This window comes from Pipistrellus kuhlii, unplaced genomic scaffold (genome assembly GCF_014108245.1).
Source record: "Pipistrellus kuhlii isolate mPipKuh1 unplaced genomic scaffold, mPipKuh1.p scaffold_m20_p_10, whole genome shotgun sequence".
NCBI lineage: Eukaryota > Metazoa > Chordata > Mammalia > Chiroptera > Vespertilionidae > Pipistrellus > Pipistrellus kuhlii.
Window position 1 is genome coordinate 51,730,816 of NW_023425405.1, and position 25,737 is coordinate 51,756,552.

Sequence of the window (25,737 nt, forward strand, 5' to 3'; positions counted from 1 at the left end):
AACATCACAAAGTAAAGTCTCTAAGATTGTAACTCAATGATGTTCAGTTTATCTCTTATTTCTAAAACCCTCTGACAAGATTTTTTAATGTATTAAAATTTAATAACTTGAAATCTGCAGAGTGGAGAGAAATAATATTCCAAGATAACTTAAAAAAAAAAAAAGTTGGCTATTTTTAAGTCAGCAATGCACAAAATGCTGATTCCTGGAATTTTCAAGTACACCTTAAGCATAGGGTTTCTTTTTTGTTTGTTTGTTTTTGTTTTTAAATGTTGGAGTTGGGGATGGTTATTTATTTATTTGTTTGTTTGTTTGTTTTTAATATATTTTATTGATTTTGTACCGAGAGGAAGGGAGAGAGATAGTTAGAAACATCGATGAGAGAGGGTCATCATCAATCAGCTGCCTCTTGCACACCCCCTACTGGGGATATGCCTGCAACCAAGGTACAGCTGCCTCTTGCACACCCCCTACTGGGGATATGCCTGCAACCCTTGACCGGAATTGAACCCGGGACTTTTCAGTCCCCAAGCCGACGCTCTATCCATTGAGCCAAACCGGTTTCGGCAAGCATAGGTTTTATTTTTGTTTGTTTGTTGTTGTTTTTTTGTTTTTGTTTTTTTGTTTGTGTGTGTGTGTGTGTGTGTGTGTGTGTGTTTTGTTTTTTTTTTAAATACTGGAATACAACCTATCATTGTAAGCAATTTGATAGAAATTGCTGTTATGGTCAGAGGGCAGCCAAAGGAAAGAGAACACCGATTTGGATCTCTCTTCTCAATCCAATAAATGCAAGGAGATCCATTTTCAAATTCCTCATACGAATTGGACCTCCCATCCTGTGGCAGCGGCAGAGGCGCTCCGGCCTTGTTTTGGATTTGGTCACGAGAAAGGACAGGGTGTGCCTAACCGGGTTGCTCGAGCAGGGTGCCAGGTATTCCTTCAGCGTCTCTTTTGAACTGTCGGCTCTTGGCTCGCGTAACACAAACAAAGCACTACATATTGTTTGTAGTAATTTATGGACAAGGAAATCTGGTTTCATTTGGTTTTCTTTCTTCCTTTTTCTTTTCCTTTCCTTTTCTTTTTTTATGAGGAGAAGCAGGTTTTAGTGGCTGTTTTTCTACTTTTACTACTTCATTTTTACTTGTGTTTGAGTCCCTGTTCATCTGGGTTGGACGAACAAGGGCACAGTTTCTGACATTAAGAACCGCAGGCCCCTATGTCCTGCTTTGTGGCTCCCTCCATGAAAGAGAGCAGGGCGTCTTCCTCATCAAGGCCACGTGCAGGGAGGATTCTGGCCTGGGCTAATGCACTTCAGCTGGTCGTCTTTAGTAACTTTTAATGAGTGCTTGGAAGGAGAGGTCCTCCTAAAAGACACACTTACCCACTTGGCATGTTCCCAATCACAGTCACATTAAACCTTCCTTCGAAATCAAAGCCATAGGATACCCCTGTTGCGATCACAGTCTGCAAAGTTGCAAATTGCCCAAGTTAGAAACGTGAGACATACTTAAGAGTCTTGCTTAAAAAAAAAAAAAAAAAAAAAAAAAAGAAGCCAAAAACCATCCCTTGACCTCTTAGAAATGAATCTCAAGCCCAGGCTTTGCTACTTTTTGAGAAGTCCTGAGGCAATTCTAATGTCCCTCCAAAATTGAGGCATTAATTCAAATGGATCTATGAACTTGTTAGAGATCTTGCCCTCTGCACCAGCCATGTCTTAAATGGACAGAACAAACCCAAAATCATAAGAGGAAAATCTTAATTCTGAATAAAGATAAAACTGTACTAAACATTAGGCCTAGAAACTGCAGAGATGGCATCTGCTCCACTAAATCCTCCTGATCTACAGATGGTGAGAGTCATGAGTTATGAGAGAAAGTCTTAAGGTGATCAATTACCATGATGAGTTCAATTGGGATGGGCACTGGAAGTTTGGTTCTGTAGCGCTGATTTATTTCTTTAACCACAAATAAAATAAAGAGGATAATCAAGGATGTCACAAGGTCTGCAATATTAGTCTTCTCTATTTGCGTGAATAAGGAATTTAGTATCTAAAATTATAAAAACAAAAACATCCAAGAACTATATTAATGTATAATTTGATTATGACACTCAATTATTTTCAAATACATACAAATAAGCATTGAAGCAAAAAAAAACAAAAACACACACACACAAAAAAAAACTGACAGAGATTGATAGCGAGTGAAAGAGACACATTGCTTGGTTGCCTCCCACATGCACCCTGACTGGAGCCAGGGCTCAAACCTGCAACCCAGATCAGATACATGCCCTTGATGGGGAATCCAACCTGCGAACCTTCGGTGTGCAGGCCAGCACTCTAACCACTGAGCACACCACCCACAGCAGTACCATGCTGTTTTGATTAGTATGCTCCTGTAGTATAGATTGATATCAGGTAGCATGATTCCTTCAACCTTGTTTTTCTTTCTCAACACTGCTGTTGCTATTCCAGGTCTTTTTTGGTTTCATATAAATTTTTGGAATATTTGTTCTACTGTGAAATACAAAATTGGTATCTTGATAGGAATTACATTGAATTTGCAGGTTGTTTTGGGTAGTATGGACATTTTAATGATGTTAAATTCTTCCTATCCATGAACATGTTATATACTTCCACTGATTTATGTCTTCTTTGATTTCTTTCTTCAGTGTCTTGTAATTTTCCCAGTACAGGTCTTTTACATCCTTGGTTAAGTTTATTCCTAGGTATTTCATTCTTTTTGAAGCAATTATGAATGGTATTTTTTTTTTAGTTTCCCTTTCTGGTAGTTCATTATTGGTGTATAAAAATGCAATTGATTTCTGGATATTTATTTTGTATCCTATTCCTTTAATGAATTCATTTATCAGTTCTAGTAGTGTTTTTTATTTATTTTTTTATTATGGAATCTTTACTATTCTCTATATTGAACAAAATAGAGAGCCAAGAAATAAACCCACATCTTTATATTTGATAAAGGAGGCAAAAACATACAATGGGCTAAATATAGTCTACTCAGTGAATGGTTTTGGGAAATTTTGACAGATATGTGCAAAAAAATGAAATGAGACCACTTTCTTAAATTGCACAAAAGAATAAGCTCAAAATGGATTAAAGACTTAAATGTTAGGCTTGAAACCATAAAAGTCCTAGAAAAAAAAGCATAGGAAGTAAAATCTCAGCATTTCTTGTGGCAGTACTTTTTTTTTTTTTTTTTAATATATCTCCTCAGGCAAGGGAAACAAAAGAAAAAATAAATGGGATTACATCAGATTAAAAAGTTTTGGCACAGCAAAGGAAACCATCAACAAAATAAAAAGACAAACATATTGAATGGGAAAAATATTCACCAATACATCAGATAAGAGGATAATTATTATCAAGAATTCATACAATTCAACACCCAAACGAAAACACCACCAAAAAATCCAGTTGAAAAATGGTTCAAAGACCTGAATAGAAACTTCTCAAAAGAAGACATACAGATAGCCAATAGACATATGAAAAGATGTTCAACATCACTAATCATCAGAGAAATGCAAATTAAAACCAATTAGATATCACCTCACACATGTCAGAATAGAATGGCTAGCATCAATAAATCAACAAACAAATATTGACAAGGTTGTGGAGTAAAGAAAACCCTTGTGCCCTGTTGGTAGGAATGCAGATTGGTGTAATCACTGTGGAAAATAATATGAAACTACTTTAAAAAAAATGGAACTGCCTTATGACCAGAAATTCTATTTCTGGAATTTATCCAAAGAAACCCAGAACACTAATTTGAAAGGGTAAATGCACCCCTATGTTCATAGTAGCATTATTTACAACTAGAGGCCTGGTACATGAAAATTTTTGTATTCAGGGGTCCCTCAGCCCAGCCTGTGTCCTCTTGCAGTATAGGACCCCTCCAAAGAGGTCCACCAGCCAGCTTAGGCCAGCCCCCTGGAGTATCAGGCCTAAACTGGTAGTCAGACATTCTTCTGGCAGCCTGGGAGTCTTGGGGACGGGGGAATGATCGACTGTGGCTTAGGCCTGCTCCCCTGTGGCCGCCTCTTGCTGGCCCCACCCCCACCCACTGGTCTAATTAGCATATTAGCTCTTTATTATATTGGATAGCCAAGATTTGGAAGCAGCCCAATTGTCCATCAGTAGATGAATGGATAGAACAGATACGGTACATTTACACAATGGTATATTACTTGGCTGTAAAAAGAAAGAAAAATTTACCCTTTTCAACCCTTTGAATGGACCTGGAAATCATTATCCTAAGTGAAATAAGCCAGCCAGACAAAGACAAATACCGTATGATTTCACTCATATGTGGACTCTACTGAATAAATTGAACTACCAAGCAAAATAGAAACAGACTCATAGATAGAGAGCAGGTAGACAATTGTGAATGGAGGTGGAGGAGGATGAAGGTAGGTGGAGGGAATGAGAAAAAAAAAGAATAAAAGGAGGAGGAACTCATGGACACTAACAACAGGGCCGTGATTATGGGAGGGAGGGACGTGGGTGGAGGTTGAAGAGGGTATAAGGGAATAAATGGTGATGGGGAAAAAAATTAAAAAAACAAAAAAGAATATGTTCTATAGTAAGTCCTCTGTAAGAAGAAGAACCACTGTCCTATTTACCTATTGGCCAATTTCCTTTTGCTTTATAAACTGAGAAGCATCAAAGAGTAAGAAGAACTTCAACTCTAAAAGAACGAGACCTGCTTTTTAAAAATGGGGAAGCATTTTTCACTCAATTAGCACATTTCTTTCGAAGTAAGATTTTGAGAAATTTTTAAAAATTTGGGACAAAATATTAAAGCTTTTAATAACGTATGTAGATTTTTTTTTCTTTTTAATAATACTTAACAGTCAAATATAAGAGTAGTGGCACTTTATTTCTGGTGTTCCCATGAGCTGTACAGCAGGTGTGGTTAGTTTTCAATGTTGTTCTCCTTGTCACTGACTTTTTCTTAATGTGAATAAATTTCGCGACCCATTTGTTTCTTGGATGTTGTAGGCAAGACCCACGACATTAAAGCAAAGCTCTCCCAGAAACACGATAGTGAATCACATGTATTGAAACACTTTTTAAAGCAAAAGGAATACTTACTTTGAAAAGCGAAAACGGATCAGTGTGTGATGGGACACTCAACTGAAGCATGAATTTGAGTTGGGAAACCAGAACGTGGACAGCAGCAGCTGTGGTAAAGCCGCTGATGAGGGATTCAGAGAGATAGATCACCAGGAATCCGACCTGCAGAACCCCCAGGAGCAACTGGAAGGAGAAGGGCAAAGGCCTTGGTTAGTGCAGATCAGGAATACACTCAGCAACCTGAGGGATCGGCGGCTGAAATGGTCAAAATGTAAAGGTTCAGCCTGTACTTATAAGCATCAAAGTAGCATGAGTCCCTGCCTCCTGGAACACCTCTTCTTTCCCCACCCCACACCCCACACCCCAAGGTGGAATGTTACATGCTGTTCAAATAGCATGCAAGTCTAGTTCACTCCAAAAGTAACAGGCTTATCTACCCCCCTTTTTAAAGGTGCAGTATCTATCTATTATCTATCTATCTATCTATCTATCTATCTATCTATCTATCTATCATCTATCATCTATATTGATTTCAGAGTGAAAGGGAGAGGGAGAGAGAGATAGAAACATTAATGATGAGAGAGAATCATTGCTATTGATTTCAGAGAGGAAGGAAGAGGGAGAGAGATAGAAACATTAATGATGAGAGAGAATCATTGATCAGCTGCCTCTTGCATGACCCACACTGGGGATAGAGCCCACAACCCAGGCACATGCCCTTGAGCAGAATCGAACCTGGAACCCTTCAGTCCGCAGGCCGACCCTCTATCCACTGGCCCGAACCAGCTACGGCAAGGTGAAGTATCTTTAGAAGATATACCTATAATCCTTTCATAGCAGAATCTTATCTACTAGCATCAGCCTTCATCAATTTTTCTTATGTAATTGTAAGTTACACATTCTAGCTGCTATAGCGGGCATAGATGAACATCCATTCATATTCCTTCAAACAAGTTGCTTGACTTTTGTAGGGAATTACATAACTGTGTATTGGACATATAAAGTGCTCGGTTTTAACTAGGGGCAAAAATGGTAAATTGCCGCAAAGCACCACTATTTTGCAATCAGGTGAATGGATGGATTTTCCTTCCCTTGGATACTTGGCCCGCCTTTCCATTCAAGTCCCTGGAATGGAGCCAGAGCTGTGGACACACAGAGGCACTAGGTTCAGAAATGTCTTAGAAAGACCTGACCAAGATGTTTGTCAATGAGACACACCACTTACGTGTTTGTACACATTGACTTTTTCTTTAAAAAAAGGTTGTAACCAATGGTATCACTATTCACAAACTTAGGCAACATCTTAAAGAATCCATGACATTTTTACTTGGGAAAGAGGCTTTAGGCCCTTCCATTAACCTCTTCAGCTTTTCCCAAAACTTTGAAGAGGACAATTCAAAGTCTGAAACCACAAACCCTTCCAACTAGATTACAGTCCCCCTGAAAAATCACAAAGAAAAAAGTTCCAAAGCTCCCAGTTTCACTGTCGATTGCATGTAGTTATGTTTAGTGACTATATTTTATTGAATTCAGCTTTTCACTTCTCACCCCTTCCTGTACTCACTTTTCTTTCTCTCTAGTCTAGACCCATGTTCACTCATCTTTGCAATGTGGATCTGCCTCTCCACTCTGTGGTGAGTGGCCCTTTTAAAATTATTTCCTATAGGCTGTGGAAGGAGGGCTACCAATCAAATGGAAAAGTGGGGAAGGGTGGCAAGAAGGAGGAAAATCAGAAGAAACGTGTACAGATCAGGGCAAGCAGATTGGGAGGGTAGCTTATATGAGTAAGTGCTCACCTGGACGATTCCAGAAAGAACTGTGACTGTGGCGGCCACCATCACCCTATAGTCATCTAGTGACGAGTTACTACTCATTGAGCTATTATTAGAATCCATAGCATCTGAATTGTCCATTGAGCTTAGTCTCATAACTGTTGCTCCCACCATGATACTCAGAACTGGAAATGGACCTAATCAACAGAGGGTGAATTGTGGTGAATAAATGTCTCCCTAAAGCACAATTGTCTTTCAGTCCTAATTCTTACAAGAAACTGATTCTGCTTCTGAATAACGCACAATTTGAAATGGATAGTGCGTGGCTCATGAAATTCATAAAGGGAAGGCAGTGGAGCATTAATTAGCCCAGAAATTCACTTACCCACAGCTATGTGTCTAGAAGTGCCCAGGAAAAAATAGGTTATAATTGGGAAAAAGGCTGCATATAACCCATAGCTTGGAGGGATGTTGACCAGTAGAGCATATGCTAAACCTGTAAATACACAAATATCAGGGTTTACTTTTCATGCAAGGGGAATCACAGAAGTTTCTCATTAGATTCTTTAAATATTTAAATGTGGACCCTACATATAAGTTACTTTACTAACTCAAATGTATCAAAGATGAAAGTAGAAGAGCTAAAACTATAAAACTCAGGGGGAAAAAAACCCTAATTGTAAACCTTTGTGATCTTGGATTAGGCAATGGTTTCTTAGAAATGACACTGACAGCATAAGCAACCACATTAAAAACAGATAAAATGGGCTTCATCAAAAATGTTAAGTGTGTGCTTCAAAGAAAATGAAATGACAACCAATAAAATGGGAGAAATTATATGCAAATCGTATCTTGAATAATGGCCCTTATGACTCAACAATAAAAAGACAACCTCATTCTAAAATGTGAAAAAGATTTAAATAAGATATCTCACAAAAGACAAACATACAAGTCTCCATGCAAAAAGTTGTTCAACCACTGTTAGTCACTTAGTAAATACAAATCAAAACCACAATGACATACCTTTTAACTTAAAAATATGTTTTTATTGATTTTAGAGAGGAAGGGAAAGGGAGAGACAGATAGAAACATCAATGATGAGAGAGAATCATTGATTCACATGCCCCCTACTGGGGATTGAACTTGCAACCTGGGCATGTGCCTAACTGGGAATTGAACCATAACCTCCTGGTTCTTAGGTCAATGCTCAACCACTGAGCTGCACAGGCTGGGATAAGATACCTTTTATATTCATTAGGACAGTTAAAATAGACAGTTAAAATAAAAAAGGCAAACAATAACCAGTGTTCATAAGGACATGAAGAAATTTGAACCCTGATAGGTTGCTAGTGTTTTACCATAAGACACAGCAGTTATACGCCCAAGAGAACTGTTTCTACAAAAACTTGTACACAGTGATTATTCCTAATAGCCACAAAGTAGAAACAAAAACAATCCAAATGCCCATCAACCCATGAGTGCATAAAATGTGGGTTTTCCATACAATAGAATATTATTCATCCACTATAAGGAATGAAATGTCCGTACATGCTGAAACATGGATGAATCTTGAGAACATTATTCAAAGTGAAAGAAACCAGATACAGAAGAATCTATTTATAGGAAATGCACAGAACAGGCAAATCCATAAGAGACAGAAAGTTGTTGCAAAGGGGATGCAAGGAGTGGGGAATGGAAATTGACTGCTAATGAGCAAGAGATTTTTTGGGGGGTGGTGAAACTATTCTGGAATTAGATTATGGTGGTTGCATGACCTTGTGAATATACCAAGAAACATAGAATTGTATACATTAATAGAATGGATTTTGTGATAGATGAGTTACATCTCAAAAAGAAAAATTTACCTTGCAGGACACACACTAGCCCGGTGCTGATTCCAGAAACAATGTCACTGAGTAGCCATTCCTTTATCCGATATGCTGGCAACCAAGATGCTATGGGGAGTAAAGAGAGGGCAATTCCCTTGGCCTTTTGTGTGGAGCAGCTGAAAAAGTTGAAAGCCACAGGTCAGTTGCAATCAAATGTTAAGCTCAGTACCTCATTGTAGGTGGAACATTGGTAAAGACGATAATATCTTAAAGAGGAAACTAGCACGTTCACTAACTTTCCCACGAACAGTCACCTCCTTGCTCATATCAACTGCCCCCTGGGCCACCACCAAAGGATTTTTAAGAAGAAAAAGGCTGCTTTTCTTTAGCGGTAACAGAGCTTAGTTGTCATCTTCAGCTTGAATTGTCCTGCATTTCAATTGAGAATGTGCCTCTGTCCTCATCTATTAGCCCTCTGACATGGAAAGACTGTGTTGAGAGCTGAGACGGTGTTCATTTCAGAGTCGACCTTTCCTGCTCTGGCAGGGAAGTTTGGAAACCAAAGATAAGAAGACTCTGAGAGCTCTGGGCTAGAGCCAGAAAGGAGAGAATGAAAGTTTGAAAATCTTAGGAGGAAGCGTTTCCTTTATTTCTAAGCCAGTATCTTTAAAAACATCTTACCTACAGCACACTTTGAGATGATCCAGAAACGTCTTATGATATCTGTCTTTCTTCTTATGTTCTTCCTGAAAGGCATTTGCAGAATACACCGGCCTGTTCTCAATGTACCGATTCCCAATGTGCTCGATCATTTCGCTTCCTCTGGAGGCTCTGCTTAGTGGGAGACCTTTGGAACGATGTGGCAAACCCTCTCCTTGCCTTTAACAGGTTAAAATGCCAGAAACCAAACGGAGCTTGCTTCTTAAATAACTTGGAGATAATGTGATGCAATTTACAGATGAGTGAGCTCTGGACTGAATGTTACCACCTTTTGAGATCAAAAGAGGCAGGATTAAGGGACCTGGATTGTGTTTTGCGACAGTGATATTCCAATGAGTTGGACACGGCTTCTTTGGGTAAGTAAACAAGGTCTCTTGTTGACTTATTTTTAAAAGACCGCCAAAAAGCAATGGAATTGACTCAGTTTACTAACCAGTGAGTGCATTTTATACTTGTAAAGTAAGATCTCATCAAGAAAAGGAACTTTATTTTATTTTTATTTTTTCATAGAAAGGTTGTCATGGGACTGATTAGATTTAAAGTTTACTCATAGCCCCTAACTCCAGTCAAGGCTGCTCTATTTTACCATTCAGAATTTCTTGTAATTCCTTAGAAAATGCGTTTAATGTGTGCAATTCAAATATATTGCCCATTCAAGTTATTTTTCTATTGTCTCTGGAGGTGAAATAGAGTTTTACAATTTATAGTTGTATACTGGCACAAAGTATTACTTGGTTACTTAGTTCACTGTGATGAGATATTTTTAAGGAAAGATCTTGGGCAATTTACCAAACCTCTCCAAGTCTTAGCTACGTAATTGGGATAATAAAACGCAAGTTTCAGGGAGATTTTTGAATATTGAATGAGAATGTTTTCAAAGCGTCTAGCTTGTTCCTAGCACACAATAGACATTTACTAAATGAAACTAATTATTCTAACTATTTACATTTTCTGCACAAGATGTTTAATTTTTTTGTTCTTACCTCAATCTATTATATTTAATTTAAAGGACCAATTTTGCAAAACCTTTTAATGCATATCACCTAGTTAGCCCTCACAATTCTTTGAGGCACTTACAATTATTATTGTTCTCTTCTTGCAAATGAAAGAATAATAGCATACTCCTCCCCACAAAAATCTAAGTGCTTTTTCTCAGGCCATACAGCTGGTAGTGTCAAAATGTGACTTCTGTTTTCAGATTTGTTTGCTATTTCTTCTTCAACATGCAGCTTCTCTACTGTCTAATGTGAACATAATTAAAGAACATTCTAGAGAACACTTCACATTTCCCTCCCTCTTATCTTAGTTGTCTATTGCTACCCAGAGTTTTCTTCCCTGACAGGATCACAATTATTAATTTAAGATCTCAAATTACTATTTTTATTGATTTCAGAAAGGAAGGGAGAGGGAGAAAAGTATAAAAAAAAATCAATGATGAGAGAGAGTCACTGATTGGCTGCTTCTGCACACCCTCTACTGGGAATGGAGCCCCCAGCCTGAGCATGTGCCCTGACTGGGAATGGAACCATAACCTCCTCCTGGTTCATAGGTCAATGCTCAACCGCTGAGCCACACTGGCCAGGAGAATGATCTCAAATTAGATTGTAGCTTGTTACACGGTGCTCTGTCATAGTCTGGGGATTTTCAGCATGTTTGCAGAGCTCAAGTTATAACCAGGAATCTGATGCTAGCCTCAACTTCTGACCCCAACTGATCTCTTTTTGACCACCCATTTCTCTCCATCACCCCATTTCCTAGCCTCCTTTAAGGTCCTCTCTGCTGGCCTTCTCTGACCTCAATATAGACCTTCTTGTTCACCCTCTGGCTTGGCTTCCAGAACGTGAGTGCCTCTGAGCTTTGTTATGACTGTTCAACTCCCTTACCTGTTCTTTCTGACCCTCCTCCCACCCCAAGCTGCTTATTCTCCCTGCTCCTTATCTCTATCTCTTCTCCCATCTTTTCAAGCTCTCTTGAAAGGTTTTCTGGAGCATCTTCCAAGAACAGCTTTAATCTTCTGAGGTATCCGACCTAGACATGATGAATACTCAGGTCCTGTGTATTTTATTTCTGTCAGATGCCGCCATGAACAGAAAAAAAAAAAAGTGCTTCCATCATTTTGTTGCTTTACGCATATTTTCACCAAGTTTATGAAAATGAGTTCTCTTCCTTAAGAAAAACCCTGAATGTACTTCTTTTCTTCCTTTTGCTGCTGCATGTTTTCTCTCTTCTAAGTCATGGTATTATTGTTTTGCCAATGACAATGGTGGCAGAAGCAACTTCATTTCTATTACGCTACCTTCCCTGAGGATGGCTTTAGTGGGCTCTATAATGGGCTCCCTCATACCTCCAGCTGGGCATCCTGCCACAGACTGAACAATGCCTCCTCCTCACACCAAGAGCTGGATAGCAGGTGAGTGCTCAGGACAGGAATCAGGGCAACTTCCAAATCTTTTCAGAAGAGAGAGAGAGAGAAAGAGAGAGAGAGAGAGAGAGAGAGAGAGAGAGAGAGAGAGCGCAAGCGAGCGTTAGCTTAATGGCCACATTCCAGTCTTGTAGATTTCCCCCCTGTTGCCAATCTTGTTTACCAAAGTTGCTGCCTCATATTCCACATGTAACCGACAATCTGAGCTACTGAACCAACCACCCAATGGTGTCCCTGCTGAGAGAACTGCAGGGAGTCACAAATTAATGTCATTCTCCATTTCGTCATTTCAAGGATTCTTGAGAATGGCCTACATTACTTAGGAATTAAAAAATGAATTTCTTTTTTTAAATATGTTTTTATTGATTTCAGAGAGAGGAAGAGAAAGAGAGAGATAGAAATAATGATGATGAATGAGAATCATTGATCTGTTGCCTCCTGTACGCTCCCTACTGGGGATCAAACCTGCAACCCAAGCCTGTGCCCTGACCAGGATTCAAACAGTGACCTCCTGGATCATAGGTTGACACTCAACCACGGAGCCACACAAGTCAGGCAAAAAAACACACAACAACAACGAATTTCTTAACTTAAAAAAACAAACAAACCTGAACAAGTTACCTTTTCCCTAGAAATTCTTGATAAAATTTTCCTTGGTTCCTAGAATTACAATTCCAGTTTCAAATATCACATCCATATTAATGTATACCTTTTTATGTTCTGTTTTATCTTTGTGCCTCAAATTTCTCTCTGGGTTTCTTACGGCGTCAATGGCTTTTGTGGGATTGAAACTCATCCTCAGGGACTTTTCCTTCTAATAATTTTAGAATTCTAACCTTTATTTGTATAGATTTCCACTAATATTTCCTTTCTTGTCTGCATTCTTTTTAAGTTTTTTGCCTTCATTTTATATAATCTTGGTCCTGGGGCTTAGTATATATTGATATATAATTTTTTTTCCTGAACAAATATTGAATCCTGGGATTAGTTTCTGAAGTTCAGATTTTTCCATTTTAACTATTCTGGTTTATGAATAAGTTGATATTTCCAGCACTTAAGATAGGCATGTGCAGTTCCATCCATCTCCAACCTGCAGGCCAACCACTAGGCGAACACTACCTGGCTTCAAGTTACCTCTGCTTTGCTGCCCCACTCCTCTGAGAAGCATCTTTTGGCCCTGACCTGTCCACGGTTCAGCACTGATCTGCTCAGTGTTCTAGTCTTGCAGAGGTCCCCCCCTTTCTGCTGGAGAACAACTGAGCAGACATGCTCTGAAGTGGTGCTGGCAGTTTGCTTTCACTAGTGGTGACTTGAAACCGGGAGGCAAGCAGGTGTTCCCCAGCCCCTCCCCAGTCACACAAGTAACCCCCACCACTCTCATTCAATGACCCCTCTCACTCAATGACCACTCTCACTTAGTTCCCCCATCCCTCAGTAGGATCTAAACATTCCCCTGTGCCAGTCAGTGGGAAATCGGAAGGAAGCCAGCCTTATTTCATGAGTTGGCCCTTAGGGAATGGAAAATACATCAATGTTGTTGTTTTTGAAAACATCACATTTTATTTTATTTTTAAATCTTTATTGTTGGAAGTATTACACAAGTCCCCCCTTTACCCCATTGACCTCTTCCAGCTCGCTTCCATCCCACCTCCTCCTCACTCCCCCAGGCTCCCATCACCCTATTGTCTGTGTCCATAGGTAATGCTATATACATACACATTCATTGGCTAATCTATGTCCACCCTCCCTGCCTTACCTCTGAGTTTCGACAGACTGTTCATGCTTCTATGTCTCTGGTTCTATTTTTGTTCGCCCGCTTATGTTGTTCATTAGATTCCCCATATGAGTGAGATCATGATACTTGTCTTTCTCTGACTGGCTTATTTTGCTTAGCTTAATATCGGGTCTAGTAATAATTAATGTCGTTTTTAAACATTCGTTTAAAATCTTGCTTTGTGTTGACTTGTATTGACATAACCTTCAAACACGTGGTATCTACAGAACGTGTGAAGTGCAATTAACAAGTTTTGCTTGAAAAAGTTTGTGTTTGGTTTGGTTTTTGTTGCAAAACTAGGGCTAAGAAGATGGCGGATGAAGAGCATATGCGGCACTGCATGCTTTACGAGTTCCAATTAGGAAGAAAAGCAAGTGAGGCTGCAAAAAACATCTGTAGTGCTCTTGGTCAAGATGCAGTTAGCGCCAGAAAATGCCAGCATTGGTTTGAGAAATTTCGCAAGGGAAATTTTTTGTTAGATGACAAGAGTGGTCGAGGACGTGTGTCCAATTTTGATCAAGAAGCTCTTCAAGCTCTTTTGGTGCAAAATCCTCAAATTACCCAACAAGAGCTTGCGACAACTTTAAATTGTTCACAAAAAACAATTTCCAATCAATTGCGTGCACTTGGCAAAGTCCAAAAGTTTGGAAAATGGGTTCCTCATGAGTTGACCGACAATAACCGTAATCAAAGAGTCACAATTTGCAGTTCGCTCCTCTCTCGTCAAAACTGTTTGCTGTTTTTAGAGCAAATTGTTTCCGGAGATGAAGAATGGATGCTGTATGTTAATTTGAAAAGGCGGCCTCAATGGTTGGACAAAAATGAGGCTCCGCAGCCCACGCCAAAACCTGACTTGCATGCGAAAAAAGTGATGTTGTGTGTTTGGTGGAATTTTAAAGGAATTCTTCATTATGAACTTTTACCATCTAACCAAACCATTACAAGTGCAGTGTATAGTGCCCAATTGGAAAGGTTAGCCCAAGCTTTAAGAGAAAAAGAACCCGTGCTGATTAATCGGAAGGGTGTAATTCTTCACCACGATAACGCACGACCGCATACTGCAAGAATCACTGCTGAAAAACTGCGCCAGTTGGAATGGGAAGTTCTCCCTCAACCTGCATATTCTCCTGATATTGCCCCTTCTGATTACCATTTGTTTCGTTCTTTGCAAAACTTTCTTCTTGGAAAAAAAATTAATAATGAAGAATGCCTCAAAAATGCATTGACCGAATTTTTTGCATCAAAATCACAAGAATTTTACAACAGAGGGATTAAAATGCTTCCTGACCATTGGGCACAAGTAGTAGAAAACAACGGCAAATATATTGTTGATTAAATTTTGTTGTATTGTTTAAATAAATTCGATTTAAAAAAGTATTAGAAAACGACATTAATTATTACTAGACCTAATACTCTCCAGGTCTATCCATGCTGTCTTGCTAGCCATGCTTGGAGGAGAGGTAGGAGGATAAGCAGAGGAATTGCTCCAGTGAGCACCTTGAGAGGAACTTCAGCTGGCAGCTGATGGGGAGCCACAAATTAAGGGCACATAAACGCCACGTTCTGGTTGGTGCCCAGCAAAATGGAAGCAGAGGAAACAAGGTGGTGAGGGCCAGGTGGTGATGTGGAATCTCGGGGCTAGGGGTGGCTGGGTGAAAAGGATATCGGCATAGATGTGGATGAAGAGAGGTCAGAAGGGGTCAGGGCTGGGGCAAGCAATGCTTTCTTAATTAAATCTTGTGATCCCAGGGTGCCTCGGTCCCTTTTGAAACACAGCAGGGTAAGTGATTCATTAAGCTATGTTATAGATGTAAATATGAACTGAGTCACTATTTTCTTGGGAGAAATAAGACATGCTGTGTTCCCCTATCCTTTAGTGACGATCCTTTGAAAACAACTATCATCGCACAAACCCTTCCAGGTGGTTTCCGAAGCTGCAATCTTCTCCTGGAGAAAGGGGAGAAGCTGACTAGGAAAGCGATTACAGGTGATGGGACTGAGGTGAGGATCCTGAGGGTGTAAGGGTCGTTCCCCCCGAGAGTCTCAAGGCAGGATAACTAAAGGAAAAGGTTTGGATTTTTTAAAACCAAAACCATATGGATAATTCCCACAACTCTAGTTCAGTGCCCATAGTGGACATGTGTTTTGCATTGCTTATTCAAGAAGTCTGTTTATGGGACTTAATTTGTAATGGTCTTATGACATCTACTAGAAACTTAGTTTTAGCGTTATTGTAGTTCAGACACTAAACTTATTATGATTATTGTCAATTTTTAAAAATTGATTTCAGAGAGGAAGAGAGAGGGAGAGATAGAAACATCAATGATGAGAGACAATCATTGATCAGCTGCCTCCTGCATGGCCCCTACAAGGGATTGAGCCCACAACCTGCTCATGTGCCCTGACTAGGAATCGAGCTGTGACCTCCCGGATCATGGGTCAATGCTCAACCACTGAGCCACACCGGCCAGGCAACAATTGTTTTCATTGGCAATTATTGTTTTTGGCCATGCTGCTGAAAAACTAAGTCATACCTAATTTTCTTAGGAGGTACAGCAGAAAAGCATGAGAGTATGGCAGCTAAGTAGACCTGGCTCCACATCCTTGCTTCTCCATTGCTTACCTGTGTTGCTGTGGGCAAGCACTTCAAACTTTAGTTTATCTAATGGTAAAAGGAGGTGCCATTGCCTTCCTTGTAGGGCTGTGGTCAAGACTGAAAGTAAGTATGTAAGGAGAGACCACTCAGCTTTAATTTCATAGGCAAAAGTCTCGGATTTGAGTTTAATATTGACTTAACGCAAACCCAGTTTACAACTGTTCTTACGTGACAAAAGTCTATTGGAACCTGTCTGACAATGTTAGTGTTGCAACCTTTTCTGTGACTTCCTGTTTACTCTGAGCTTTTCCGGAATTAGGAGTTTTCCATTCTCACCCATTTATTTTATCTTAATGATAAAGCATCTACCTGTCTATGGCATACAAAGCCTTTGATATTTTGGCTCTGGCCTATCCCACAAGCTTCCTCCTCCTCCTTTGCAATTAGAGCAGTTTCCTAGCACACCATGCCTTTAACATCTCCACACCTACACAGCACTGCTTCCTTCATCTATAATATGTTCTTCTCCTCCAACACCTGGAAAATTCCAGTTCATCCTGAAACACACTCAGCTGTCCCTGATGATTGTTCCCTCAACAAGTATTTATTGGCCTATTGTTTGTCAGGAATTCTTTCCTAATATCCTATATAATAAAAGGCTAATATGCAAATCAACCGAATGACGGAATGACCGGTCACCATGATGTGCACTGACCACCAGGGGGCAGACGCTCAATGCAGGAACTTCCCCCTGGTGGTCAGTGCCCTCCCACAGGGGGAGTGCTGGTCAGCCAGAAGCCAGTATCATGGCTGGCGAGTGCAGCAGTGGTGGCGGAAGCCTCTCCTGCCTCCATGACAGAGCTAAGGATGTCCGACTGAGCGGGCCTAAGCTGTCAGTCGAACATTGCCAAGGGCTCCTGGACTGTGAGAGGATGCAGGCCGGCTTAGGGATGCCCCCCATCCCCCAGTGCAAGAATTTTGCGCAGCAGGCCTCTAGTAATTGTATAAGATACAAAGTTGCTCTGAAATCTTTGTGGGGTCCTTCAAGAAGAGTTAACTATTTTTTTCTTATGCATATCTTGGACTGTCATGCACATAACAACATTTAGGTCAGTGATGGAATGCATGTACAATGATGGTTATATATATATATATATATATATATATATATATATATATATATATATATATATGCCTAAGTGACCAATTGACCGTTTGACCGGTAGCTATGATGCACAATGACCACCAGGGGGCAAATGCTCAATGCAGGAGCTGCTGAGCTGCAGTGACTTGGCAGCTGCAGTTCTTGGGTGATGCACCCAGAACCAGAAAGGAGAGAGCCTAATTCTAGGGTGCATCACCTGAGAACTGAGGCCTGCTCTCTTGCAATCCAGAACCCCTCTGGGGATGTTGAAGGGCTGGTTTTGGCCCAATCCCCACAGGCCAGGCTGAGGCACCCACTGTGCACTGGGCCTCTAGTAAGATTATAATGGGCCTGAAAAATTCCTATCATCTAGTGATGTCATGGCCTTAATGTTGTAGCACAGTGCATTTACTCACGTGTTTGCGGCAATGCTGGTATAAACAAACCTGCCCACTGTATAATAGTATTTATGTAAAGTACATAATACTGATGATACCGGTTTATATATTCACTATACTATACTTGATAATGCTGATGATACTGGTTTATATATTCACTATACTATACTTTCTTTTAAATTTTCACTTGAGGATATGTTTTTATTGATTTTTTAGAGGAAGAGAAAGAGAGGGAGAAAGACATCAATGTGAGAGAGAAACATCTATCAGTTGCCTCCTGTACAATTGATCAAACTAGGTATGTACCCTGTCTGAGAATCAAACCTGTAACATTTTGGTTTATGGAGGACACTCCCACCAACTGAGCCACCTGGCTAGGGCACTAAACTGTACTTTTTATTATTATTTTAGAATGTATTCTTTCTACTTATAAAAAAAAATGTTTGCTTCTCTGGCCTGTGTTCTCTGTGGTTAGAATTAACCACTAATTAAGGGTCCAGAGTTTGATTCCCTGTGAAGGGCACTTACCTGGGTTGCAGGTTCTATTCCTGGCTCCAGTTAGGGCATGTGCAATAGACAGAGAAGATAGGCATTGTTATCTTAACTTACAGATAAAGAAATTGAGATCAGAAATGACAAATACCGTTCCCAAGTTGCATAGCTAGCAAGGGACAGAACTGGGACAATGATCTAGTTCTTGTGAATGATTCTCTCCAATATATACTCTTTTCTGCCATGTCAATGTCAATGTATGTGTGTGTGTGTGTGTGTGTGTGTGTGTGTGTATTAGCCCTAATCTGATTCCAAGAGAGATAAGGCAAGAGGACAGAACTCCAGTGAAGCACCTCAGTACCCTTGCCCCTGAGCATAAGAGCCTTTCCCCCATGCCCATACTAGTTCCATCCCATGTACAAAATGTGAGCTTGGGTAGCCTGGAGCTCAGTCTTCTTGAAGTACATGAGCTCATTCTCCCCTTTGGTCCCTAACAAATGAAATGAAGGCTGGATGAGGATCTTCTTTTTTCTTTAGAGAACCGAAGACTTCTGCTATGAAGAGAAGCTGGACTAAGTTAATACTTAGTTATTGTAGTAATTTAAAAATATCCATTCTCATTTTTTTAATTGCTTTGTTTCCTACTTGACTAGGAGTTAGTTAGTAGATATTGATGCATTTGTTTTTTTATGTATATATACTTATTCATTTGTCCAGATGGAGAAGGCAAAGCACTTATTAATCTACTGTAAACTGAAATCAAATAGTAGCTTCTTAATTTCTTAGTAGAAATTATCTTTATGTGGCCAATGTTCACTACACTGTTTCTTTGAATGACAAATTTACTTTGGGGAAAAAATAATGATTTACTCCAATGTTTTAGTAAGCTGTTTTTTTCTTCTCACTTTCACATTTACAGTATGTTGTGTGATCTTTTCCTGATTTTTGAAAGAATGAAATACATTTCATTTTATTAGGACTGGTAATCTGTGGAATAAATACCTCTGCATGATATAGAGTTGATCCAAGAACAACATGAGGATTAAGGGCATCAAATCTGTGTATAACTTTGGTTCCCCAAAACTTAACTACTAATACACTACTGTTGATCAGGAGCCTTACCAATGACATAAAGTCAACTAACACATAGTTTGTGTATGTATTATAAACTATATTCTTATAATAGTCTAGAGAAAGGAAAATATTGTTATGAGAATAATAAGAAAAAGAAAATACATGTTCAGTATATATTGAAAAAAATTCACATAGAAAGTGGACCTATACAATTCAAACCTGTATTGCTCAAGGGTCAACTGTAATATTACTCATGGCATGTGGCACTCAGGTACTTTCCCATGACATTTTTTTTTCTATATTTCTCTTCCTTTTCACCGTCTATTCTCCTTGCTTCTATTCCCTTTTCTCCTACTCTTCTCCTTCTTGGACTTTTTGGGATGTCTGGAAAACAAATCCCTCACTTCTGGACCAAAAGGCTCTTCTCAGTACCTTCTAACAGATTATTCTTTTTACTGGAAAAACCTTTCCTAAAAGTCTGGCCTATTTGCCAGGCCTCGGAACAAATGGTCTACTATAAAGTCAGATTTGGGTGCAGAATTAAAGAAATTACATAAACACTTCAGGGACAAACCTCTGCTATCTTTGAAAAAAGCTATTCAAGCCTTGTGACAGCACATAGAATCCCTTACTTGGTCAAATCAAATTCTACTCAAGTATTTGCTTCACTTTGCTAAGGTTCCATACATACGTTTTTAGCCAATTGTCCTAAATAGGTTTTGATCAGAAAATATACCATTTTCACGAAACAGAAAACCAGTTTGAGTAAGATTTTCATAAAGTTGGTTCCTACCTGACACACAGTCAGCGAAGCACTCCAGCAACAGCGGACCCTTTCTGAGTTAAGGTAACCCCACTCCAAGGGCGAGTGTCCATTCACTTAGATCTCTAGCCTTCGAATGCATCCATATGCGCAAGGGTGTCTATATATAGAATATGTAAGTGAGTGGGGAATTACCTTTCTGTCAGCTTTAATAACTAACTTTCATTAACTTTTACAACAATGGAACGACTCCAGTGTGGTCTTGACCTTTGAGACCATGATCAGCAGCGGGGATGATAACAGCTTCCTCAAGTTCCTTGTGCGGTTTATACCACCCGTGGCACGTGTGTGTGTCTCATTGGTTTGCAGAGATTTGTACAGCAGGTGTGCGAATAGAAGTAAAAAGAAAAAAAAAATCTCAGCAAAGCTGACCTTCCTGACATTTTACCTACCAGGTTAGAAGGGATTTCAGAGATGTTGCTTCTTGCCTGGATGTCTCCATGGAACTCTCTCGAGCTGCAGGAGAATGCTGTGCAGGCTAACGCCTGTATGATAAAGGCCCTTGTTAGGAAGCTCTCCCAATTCCAGGCAGCACGCCTCTGTTTGGATCTAATTTCCCGCCCCTCTGCCCTCCACTATTCCCTCAAAGAGCAGTAAACCTTTTACTACGGAAGCCAATGAACACTTCGCATTTCCATCTTACTTACCCTCTTAAGCATTTGGCCTGCTGAAGACTCTTCTTGAAAATATTTTTTAAATGTTAAAAAAAAAATTTTTTTTTGTTGCTACATTTCTGTTTATTTTTCACCTCATCCTTCTCCACCACCTCTTCTTTTATCCAAACCTGGGCTCCATTCTCTCCTCTCTTTCTACCCTCATGCTATAGGTAGGCATCCATTGGTTCCCAGTGACCTTCAAGTCTCTAACTCCAGCCCTCTAGACTAGACTCACATAGTGAATGGCCTAGAAGCTCCAGAGGCATCTCTGTCTTGACACATCCGAATCTGAACTCTTGATCTTTCGCCCCAAATGTGTGCCAGTTCTAGTTGTTGTTGTTCTGGGACAAAATGCCGGCCTCTAGGCATGTCAGAGACCTGGGAATCAACCTTGCACTTCCTCTTATGAACACTCTGTCCACCCCAGCCAACCCATCACCCCCACATTCTGCTGAATCTACCTCCAAACCATGTTACAAAGCCACTGTTTCATCTCCACTCCTGCCTCCCTAGCCTAAGCCACCACCACCTCTCACAATAGCCTCTTGTGGCACTTCCTGCTTCCTCTTTTAACCCTTCCAGTCTCTTCACCCTCTGGTAGTCTGAATGATCTTTTCATGCTCGTCCTCTTCAAGGAGCCAGTGTTAATCCTTACAATACAAGGCCTCCAAAGTCATGCATGAGATCCCCCTGCCCAACTCTCCTACCTCCTCTGGCTCCTTCCTCCCCATTGTTTTCTCCATTCCAGCCCCTGAGCTGCTTTGGAGCCCTCTGACCTTGCCAGCTCTGTGCAGGCAGTGTGTCCTCTGCTGAAATGCTCTCCTCCTTTCCTCTCTTTCTGGCTATTACTTAGTTTTAGGGTCACTTTCTCTGATCCCCAAATCTAAATGAGCTCTTCTTGTGATATTCCCTCATAACACCCTGTACTTTTCTAACATAGCATCATCATTTCAAAATAAACTATTATTTTTTATTTTTTAAATATGTTTTATTGATTTTTTTTACAGAGAGGAAGGGAGAAGGATAGAGAGTCAGAAACATAGAAGAGAAACATCGACCAGCTGCCTCCTGCACACCCCCCACTGGGGATGTGCCCGCAACCAAGGTACATGCCCTTGACCGGAATCGAACCTGGGACCCTTCAGTCCACAGACCGATGCTCTATCCACTGAGCCAAACCGGTTTTGGCAAACTATTTTTTTTTAACTACTTGTTTAATGGTTGGCTTCCTTATTAGGATGAAAGCTCCGGACAAGCAGGGAGCTTGCTGGTCTTATTCAATCTTGTATGCCCAGTAACTAGGATGAATCTATTACGGAACTGGTTGAATGACAGTTACATGAATGAATCACATTCGATATAACACAATTCCAAAAGAATGTAGACAAGACATTCATTTGTTCTAAAATAATATAACCTGTATTATTAAATTCAGCTCCAGCTTAAACCAAGTGTGTAATTGAACTAGCTATCGCATTATGTAAAGCATAGAATATTTCTTTTAATTATTTTAACAAATGTACAGCACTTATTCAGAACTCTACTGTGCATTGATCAAATCATGCTTTTCGGTGTGGTTGCTGAAAACATTGGTAAATAATGCATATAAGATAGAATCTCAGACTCACTCATCAGATTAAAAGTGATTTATTTTAGGACACCTAAGAGAGTTTTGCAAAGTTAATAGAATACAAGAGAAACAAAGACAAATCAAAAGCGTTCCTATATACTAACAAAAACCAAGTGGAAAATGTAATATAAAAAAAGATAGCATTGGGAATAGCAACAAAACCTCCAAAGATAAGTAGGAATAAATCTTTTCCAAAGACATACTAGAACTTTATGGAGAAAACTGCAAAATATCATTAAGGATAAAAAGGAAAGCATACAGCCATACATCTTCATGGATGTGAGGGTTCAGTATCATAAAGACATTTCCCTCAAATTAATCTAATATATTAAACTAGGGTCCCAGTGCACGAATTCATGCACCTTCAAAGGAACTGTGGCCCAGAGGCTGTGGTGGGCACAGGGGTGGGTCTCAGCCCACTCTCTGCACCCCTTCCCGGCCCCTCTAACCATGGTCCCTGGTCCCCTGTCTGCTGGCAGCTTTGCTCCTGCTGCTGATAGCGCTGGCCCTGCTCCCACCTGCTGATGGTGTGGAGCGATTTGAGCTGGTGTCAGCAGTGGGTGTGGGCAGCAGCTGCTGCCCCCATTGCCCCTCAGGAGCAGGGGGAGGTAGAAAAGCCTTCAGGGGCAATCGGGGCCAGCAGCTGCAGCTCACACCTACTGATGGTGCCAAGCTATTGGGAGCAGCATGGGGTGCCAGCAATGGGTGTGAGTGGCAGCTCCAGTGCCAGCAGTGGGTGCAAGTGGGGCCATTGTCGGCAGTGGGTAGAAGATTCGCCTGCCATACCCGATTGCCTCTCAGGAGCAGGGGGCATGGAGATGCCCTGAGGGGTGATTGGGGCTGGCAGCTGCTGCTTGCACCTGCTGATGGCCCCAGGTGCCAGCAGCAGATGTGAGCACCAGGCAGGACTGCAGTGTGCAGGAGCAAAGAATTTTCAGTAACCACCAGAGGCTTGCCCCGATGACAGTGTCCCGCACCCTGCCTTGCTCTGGTGATCACACTCACCTGCTCCACCATCCCACCATGACCAATGCCCGCCTGTTGCCAATGCCTGCCATGTTCCACACTCTGCCACCTGTTGCTGATGCCTGCCATGTTCCATGCACGTCCTCTAGTGGTCAATGCATATCATAGTGACCAGTTGTTTGGTTATTCTGCCCTTCGGTCTATTTGCATATTAGCCTTTTATTATATAGGATGCTATTGCAATGAAAACCTAAAAATGGGGAGACTTACTCTGTCAGGTATCTTTATTACAAAGCTTTCGTAATTAGGACAGTGCTCTATCTATGCTACGTTAAAGTAAAGAAAGGATGAACTAACTATTCAGTAAATGGTGTTGAGACAACTGGCTAGCCATGTGGAACAAATAAAATTTAGATCCCAACTTCACACCATACACACAAATTTTTTTCAGGTTGCCTAGAGACCTAAATGTAAAAAGCAAAAAATTTAAAACTTTCAGAAGAAAAAAGAATTCCATTAAAGCCTTGGAATGGCAATATTTCTTATATAAATCACAAAAATATGCATATCATAAAGGGACATTTAAATGATCTTATCCAGACTGGGCAAGATATTTGCACCAAGTAAGAGCCTCTAGATAAAATTTCCATGAGTCAAATTTAATTTAAATGTAACAGAAGTGCCTATCTGGGTGCCCAGAATCTGTGGTTAGAAATCAGGGATTCTATTAAAGCTCTGCAAAAATGTGAGTGTGTGCGTGTGTGTGTGTGCGTGTGTGTGCGCGCACGTGCACACACAAGTTTGAAATTTTCAAGAAAGATGGCCCATAGTTTCCATCAGATTTTCAAAAATCAAGAAATAGGAAAAATTATAGAGTAAACAGATTTAATATTTTGGCTACCCTGATTTGTCAGTTATGTCAATTTGTGTATAACAATTATGGGACTCATTTAAAGAATTAACTTGATTTTTCTTCTGAGTTGACCTTTCAAGTGTTTGGTTGAAAAGATCAATAATGCAGGTGCCTCCCCAGACTTCATTGACAAAATTGGCAGGAATTACACCAGGACACAAATTTCTTGTCATGGAGAGAAGAACAAAACTTCACCTCCCCTAGATTTACTGTTATGTCTAGACTTAAAATCACATTGATTTTTCTAATGGATCCCAGGCTGCGTTTTCAAAGGCTCAATTTGCCCACAGAGAGAATCTTTTTCTGTTTCTTAAAGAGTTAGGAAATGAGGCAGTTAGTCTTTTGTACTTCATAAAGGCCGACCCCCAAAGGATTCCAATCCATCAAAGAAGATAATTCCAAGTTTAACATGAGTTTCAATTAACCCCTCTTAGTGTCAAGAGGAGACCAGACACCAGATGGAAACTCAGAATGGAGAGAAAAGAGTAAAACCAAGCAGTAATCATCAAACCAATGCAAATTAAACTTTCTGATGTCTTTTATTTTGATAAAACTTGAAATGATTTAGAAAAGAGTAGAAAAGAGAAAAAGAATGATCCTAGAGAATATAATCTAAGAGAAACTCTTGGGTTAGAGTGATTTAGTGGAGTCAAAGTCATCCTCAGATATATCTGGGGGTGAAGGGTAGTTGAGGAAGGGAGTGGATGGTAAAGCAGAAACATTTTTACAGGAAGTACACTTTGTACAAACTTGAAAATAGTCACCCGGGGCTCATGACTCTTGTTCAAACATAAATTACATTTCTTTTATTGCTTATTTTTTTTGTTTGTTTTATTGTATGTAGTTGTATGATAAAACTTCTTATAGCCCAGCCAGTTTTCTCAGTGGAGCGTCAGCTGAGAACCAAAGGGTTGTGAGTTGGATTCCCAGTCAAGGGCATGTACCTTGGTTCAGGCTGGATCCCCAGCCCCAATTGGGGCATGTGTGTGAGGCAACCAATTGATGTGTCTCTTTTACATTAATGTTTTTCTCGCTTTCTCTCCTCCTTTTCTCTTCTCTTTACTCTCTCTCTCTCTCTAAAAAAAAGAAAGAAAAAAAAAACCTCAATGGAAAAATTATCCTCTGGTGAGGATTTAAAAAACAAAATCCAACAAACCTTCCTACAGCAGCATTTAAAATATATATATATATATATATATATATATATATATATATATATATATATAAATTTATTTTTTACAGAGAGGAAAGGAGAGGGATAGAAAGTTAGAAATATCAATGAGAGAGAAACATTGATCAGCCACCTCCTGCATACCTTCCACTGGTGATGTGCCTGCAACCAAGGTACATGCCCTTGACTGGAATCGAACCCGGGACCCTTCAGTCCGCACACCAATGCTCTATCCACTGAGCCAAACTGGTCAGGGCAAGAATTG

At 40.1% G+C, this 25,737-nt stretch overlaps 1 protein-coding gene across 2 annotated transcripts in view; it reads right to left on the reverse strand.

Annotated features, from left to right (window-relative positions):
- SLC26A3 (solute carrier family 26 member 3) overlaps positions 1-20,253 on the reverse strand; it is a 36,395-nt gene extending 16,142 nt beyond the window's left edge. Inside the window, exons 1-9 of one of the 2 annotated variants that reach the window (XM_036429775.2) lie at positions 20,107-20,204; positions 11,758-11,861; positions 9,375-9,681; positions 8,730-8,869; positions 7,250-7,360; positions 6,889-7,061; positions 5,111-5,275; positions 1,896-2,048; positions 1,382-1,464 (exon numbers count right to left, since the gene is read on the reverse strand). In XM_036429775.2, the coding sequence (XP_036285668.1) occupies positions 1,382-1,464; positions 1,896-2,048; positions 5,111-5,275; positions 6,889-7,061; positions 7,250-7,360; positions 8,730-8,869; positions 9,375-9,505 (956 nt within the window). In that variant the 5' untranslated portion in view covers positions 9,506-9,681; positions 11,758-11,861; positions 20,107-20,204. Of the gene's footprint in view, positions 1-1,381; positions 1,465-1,895; positions 2,049-5,110; positions 5,276-6,888; positions 7,062-7,249; positions 7,361-8,729; positions 8,870-9,374; positions 9,682-11,757; positions 11,862-20,106 lie in introns of both variants that reach the window. The other variant, XM_036429774.2, reaches the window with a different exon arrangement.
- Between the last annotated feature and the right edge of the window lie 5,484 nt (positions 20,254-25,737).